The sequence below is a fragment of the Dufourea novaeangliae genome, unplaced genomic scaffold (assembly GCF_001272555.1).
Source record: "Dufourea novaeangliae isolate 0120121106 unplaced genomic scaffold, ASM127255v1 scaffold101, whole genome shotgun sequence".
Taxonomy (NCBI): Eukaryota; Metazoa; Arthropoda; class Insecta; order Hymenoptera; family Halictidae; genus Dufourea; species Dufourea novaeangliae.
Window position 1 is genome coordinate 1,433,090 of NW_015373989.1, and position 6,000 is coordinate 1,439,089.

At 46.9% G+C, this 6,000-nt stretch overlaps 1 protein-coding gene across 1 annotated transcript in view; it reads right to left on the reverse strand.

The window, feature by feature from the left end:
* Positions 1-4,507, reverse strand: part of LOC107187759 (histone-lysine N-methyltransferase Suv4-20-like) — a 193,821-nt gene extending 189,314 nt beyond the window's left edge. The window contains 1 exon segment of the mRNA XM_015575924.1: positions 4,271-4,507. Coding sequence (XP_015431410.1) covers positions 4,271-4,493 — 223 coding nt within the window. The 5' untranslated portion in view covers positions 4,494-4,507.
* Between the last annotated feature and the right edge of the window lie 1,493 nt (positions 4,508-6,000).

Consider the following 6,000-nt stretch of genomic DNA (forward strand, 5'->3'; position numbering starts at 1 on the left):
CGAGAGTATCGTGGAGTTAGATGACAGTAAGTGGTATCAAGAAAAACTATTGCAAAAAAGTGTCTACTGTTCTCTATAATCTACTGTATTAGATCGATGTATAGGTCATTTTATTTGTGAAACCAGTTTAATGTAGCTGAGAAGTTCAAGGAAGAAAAAATTCAAGGTTCAAAAGATCAGTAAAGCCAAAGGACTCGTGGAGGTGTTGCCCATACAGGGTAGGGTTTAAATATTTAATAAGACACGTTAGATGCTTCACCTTAGCAGGAATACTGTGAAACTACGACTAAAAAAAAGAAGCTTATTTTAACTCCACATCGTAAAGCGATTTCAAGTGTCACATCTTAAAAGTGTTCAACAGGTTCAGCAATAAGTCCAAAAGTAACACTACCAGCCCATATTTAGACCATCTTCTCTACTATAAAATCCTCTATTCACTCCGTGCTTTCAAACCTTTCTAATCAGATCAACACGTACACCATATACTACGTTTTCAATTGAAAATAATAGAACACACCTGGTAAACAATAACTTTTGCAACCGCCTAGGCGTTAAGCAACCGATTTCAAACCTACAATAATTTTAACAGAACCCAGTTCAGTATAATCGTCGATGAATCGGTAATTCAACTGGACGATCGTTTTCCGATCGATCCTCCCATTCATCGTGACGACGAAGGAAGATGTATGTATATCGATGTTGTTACTTAACGTGTTTATTTCGGTGGGCTTCTGTAACCCCTCCGGGGGAGGTGTTCTCTTTTTTCTGTTTTTTTTTTTCTTTACGAGCTAATTCGTGATCTGGATGGTTCCCAAAGGCGAGTAGTTCTGGTGACTGGCGGCGATACCGGGTACCCGGTATAAGAGGAATGACTAAATGGTCTGACTAACCGGTCAGGTATTCCAAAAGCTGCGCGAGCGCACGCGGCCTTATTTTCACCGGCTATACAGAAGTGACACGTGAGTGACAAGGAGGGCAGGCAGTTTTTTCCGTGGACCCCGTCGTAAGCGTACGAATTCCAGCCGGTATTTTAGTGGGTTTTCATCGCAAACCCGCGCCGCCCCGAGAATCCCCCAAAGGACGGGGTAAACAGATTTCGCGTTCGGGAACGATAAATTTACCGTCCGCCGCGACTTTATTTTAAACGTTCGCCGCTATTCTCGCCCCCGTTTCAATCCGTCGAGATATATGTATACCTACACCCGTAGTTTCACCAGAACGGTGTACTTCGTGGAGTACCGAATTACACGACAGTGATAATAACGTTGATCGTCGACTGTAACTTCGTTCCCTTAATTGACAGTAATTTTCGATGATCGTTGAGACGTTAGCTCGCTGCTCGAAGTCCGCAGAGAGAATGTTCATCGCAAAAATATCTGCCACCCTCTCGTGGTTATATACCAAGTCGCTGGTATATTTTAACGCCTTATCCCACTTAGTTCGTGCTTCTTTTATTTGATACGAAGGTAACAGTATATATTCGGACAAATTAATTGATTAAAATTGCATTCGATCGATAGAATCAAATATTATAAAATGGTGACAGATGGACTTCATGAATGAAAGTTATCTGTTTTTACAGTTGCGGTTGCTTTTAATGTAATTAGAATTCGCATTCACTACATGTTTTCTCACCAAAGATCACTTTTTGTGATGTCGTGAGTTCATTCTAAGGAACAAAAGATTCCTTAATCAAGAATCGGTAATTGCAAAGTTCCAACAAAATGTATCAGATAATATCTCGTTTGACAAAAGCTGTGAATCATCGTAGTACGCATTTTAATCCCATCAAAATTATTTTCTCAATTATTTTCACCTATAGAAACAGCACTTTCGTATGGCACAACCTAATACTTCTCAAAATATGTTCATTAGCAAATCTATTTCGAACCAGTTCAAACAAAATTCCAACAAGGTTAGCGTAGCCGCGACCGCCGATCGTAAAAAGAGATCCAGACCCCATTGACGTTGAAAAGGATGACTGCGCAAAAAACTAAAATCTAACAACACCAATTATTCTGAACATGGAATGTATCAGATAATATCTCACATGAAAACAATCTCTAATCATCATGGTACATACATTAATCTCACAAAAATTATTTTCCCGAACATAAACATCTCCATTTTAATCTACGCAGACAAAACTTTCACATGGTACCTATAACCTAATACTTCAAAAAACATGCTCATTAACAAATCTGTTCTAGGTTCTAATTAAAGAAAAATTCCACCGAAAATATCCCAAAATTTCATTTCCCCCGATCGTAGCCACGACCGTCGAGCATAAAAGGAGATTCAGACCGCATCAAGGTTGAAGGAGAGGAGCTCACGCGCGCAAGAAACCAAAAGCACCGTGGCGATGGGTAAAGGGCGAAAAGGGCGAGGAAGCAAAGAAGGGGAGAAGACGATCTAGTCGCGCGGAATCGCTCGCGCGTATTCGGTCGTCGCCGCTCGCTTGATTCGCGCGCGCGGCGGGACGTGGAGATCGGGCAAAAGCGAAACAGGGAGTGGGACGGAGCGCGGTCGCGTGAAACACCTCGTGGTGAGACGAAGAGAAAAACAGGAGACACACACGGAGAGTCGACGCTGCGGCGAGAGTGCGCGCGCGAAAAGAATAGCCCGGCTGATTCATACGCGAAGTCACGAGCCCGTACATCGTACGCAGCCGGCGTACGGGCCGTGCAAGCGTAATCGAAAACACACGAGAGATGCACACGTTCCGCCGGCTAGAGGCATTCCCTTCTCCCTTGCCATTCCTACGAGCCAAAGATGGGCAAACTCATTATCTAGATAAAAAGTTTCGAATAACGAATAAAAGATAAAAAAAAAAGTATTTCGTCATTTTTAATTGGTTAAACGTGGAAATTTCAATTTTTATAATAAAATAATACATTACTAACAATTATTAATCTAATTAACTGTTTAAAACTCAGGACGACATCCTTAGATACTGCTGCTTTTCACTGTGTATTATTCGAATCAAATTCTGCCCAACTCTGCTACGAGCCCTCCGGACAGACCTGCACTGAGGGACCTTCGATTTCGATTCAATTCTTGGGAAGATCGATTCAGATATAATAGCTGCGGTATGACCAGAAATGGGCGAATTCATTATTTAGATGAAAAGTATCGAATAACGAATAAAAGCTAAATAAAGTATTTCGTCATTTTTCATTGTTTAAACGTGGAAATTTCAATTTTTATAATAAAATAATACTTCTGTAATCTCATTACTTACAATTATTAATCTCATTAACTGTTTACAGCTCCGAATGATGCCCTTGCAGTAAACTTAGAGTAGACAGAAATTAGAGTAAACTGATCCATGTTGTCAAGAAAAGCCGAAGTGGCCGTTTAGATGATATTATGTCCCATAATTAATGCCACCGAACAATCTTCGTGATGAAATAAAGGTTTCAAATATACGTCCCATACTTTCATTTCAATTCAAAAACCCATCACTCTTATCAACACACCCTACATAATTACATTAAATTAGTTAAGACAATATACCACAAAAAATGAAAAATATTGGGCCATTACGACGCGTCGGCTTTAACCAGCGTCTGTGTACTACATCTGTAACTACTTAAGCCATACCCGGGACAAACGATTACGTTCCAGAGCCCTTTCCCCTAACTACGCATGCTACAAAAGAATCGAGTAAAATAAAATTCAATGAACACAAAGACCGTGAATATTCCAAAAAAACCTGTCTGCAGAAGTGATTCCAGCACAAACAATTAAATCACATACGTAATTCCCCTAATGCTCGCACTCGTTGCGACCACAGATTACGAACGAATTCAAAACGATATTTCCAACCGATAAAGTAGCTAAACAAAAAAAGCTAGATAATTTCAGGCTCAACACTCCTGCGCCGCAGCGTCGGAGACACACAAGCCGCGCGTGTCGTAGCAGTTCGAGGGACCTCTAGACAGGAGAGAGCGCTGGTAGGATGGCGAGGAGATGTCGGCCGAAAGTGGCCCCGCCACGGTTAGAATAGTTAAAAATAACCTGACCAAGGGTCCTGCACCGCGGAGCTTCGGTTCCTGTAAACACGCCCGTGGGTAGGAGGCATGGCAAAAGGAGCAAGAAGGGTACGCGACACACACGGCCGGTGCTGGCCCTGCGTGTATCTGGCACAACCGAAGAGGACACTGGCGCGCGTAGACCTATACAGTGGGGTAAAGAAGTCATCGGAATGGGGGGGGGGGTGATTGAGGGAGAGGGGGGATGATAGTAGTCGAATTGTCTCGTTACTCACGTGCTCCCATAGAGGTGTCTTGACTCGGTGGTGGCAACTGCGTGGTGCTCGTGGTCCCCGGTGTCGACGTAGACGAGCCTTTTCCTGGCTGTGCTACGGTGACCTTGACCTGTTCTCCGTCGTTCTCTTCGTCCTCACTCACCGCCTCCTCCGGGCCCGGGCGTGTCCTTACGCTTCCAGCTCCCGGCTCCTCATCTTCAGGATGATACGACCACGATGACATCGGCCCGGCGACTGTTGTCGTGGTCCACTCGACGACACCACCACCACCACCACCTATGACCTCACCACTATCGTCCCCCGCGACCGCGAACCTATCACCGTTTTTATCCGCGACACCTCGTCCCTTGTTCTTCCTGTTCCGTTCGTCCTTTCCTCCTGCCTCCTCCTCTCTCCCCTCTGATCCGCCTGCACCCTCGTCGTCGAGTAACCGTGGCACCGTCCGATCCACCGGACGATAAGGTAGTACGGTAGTCCTGATCAACGGTGCCGTTGTTATCGTCGACGAACTATCCCCGTTCGACGCAAACCTCCTTCCACCGACAGTGTCCTCTAGATACGACCTGGTCGAGTAGTAACCGTCCTTCGTCACAGATCTCACGAAACCACCGCGGACAGTAGCATGTCGTTCCGATTCACCGTCCCTGACGAGGGTCGAGAACGGTTCCGTGTGACGGTCACGCGAGGGAACTGTTGCCTGAAGCCGCCTGTACGGTTGCACCTGGTCTAATTCTGTCGATCCTCGATCATCCAACAGGCTAGCCGCCGCGATCTGCCGTCGTTTCGATTTGGTCCTCTCGTGAGCCAGACCTCCTCCTCCTCTTCCTCCTCTCCTCGTTGATTCGCCCGGTACAAGGGAAAATGAATCCTTCGTTACGTTGTTATCGATCCTCTTCGATGGATCTCGAGTGGTGAATAACCAACCTCTATCGAGAGCGTCCCGTTCTATCGAGGACACCCCGTGATAATCCAGTTCTTCGTTTATTGGTGGATGATCGTCCGAAGGATTCCCTGGTCGAGGATTAGAATACCGGCGCGTCGTTCTACGGTGTGTCGAGAAGAGCTCCGTGGTCGAGCCGGCCGGTATACGAGGTAGAAGACGAGGAGGCGTAGCGTCGAGAGACACGTACGTATCGGACACCACCGGCGCAGCCGTCGTCGTGCACGTTTGATTGCCGAGGACAGCGACGACGAGAAGAAGCAGGGGCAAACCCACCCCCGCCCCCGTGGTGGACCCCACAACCCTCGGCCTTACCACGAAAGCCCACGAGGCCGTCCAGTCCAGCTGGTTGTAGGCTGACCTTGCCGACGATGGGACCACGGGAACAACCGCCGGGCCGTCGTCTCGTCCTCTTCCTCCTCCAGATTCGTCTCTCTATCCTCGCCTGGGGTTCCCGTGCCCTCCTCCGGCTCCTCTTCGTCGTCCTCCTCCCCCTTGTCTACATCCAATCTCCTGTTCCCGTTTCTCTTCTGTGCACCTGTTCTCGTCCACCGCCAGCAGCCCGGTTGGTTCCGCTTGTATCGACCCGATTCCAGGTGTCTCTTTTTCTTCTTCCTCTTCGTCGTCGCGTTAACTGGTCCGCCCACGAGATTTCGGTCTCGCATTTATCCCGTCGATGCTGTAACGTTCACACCGAGCCCCGTGTACACGAACGACGGTATCGTTGCTGCTACGCGACCCCGTTCCGCCATCATCGCGATACACTACGCTGCTGCGAGCCAGCGGGAAC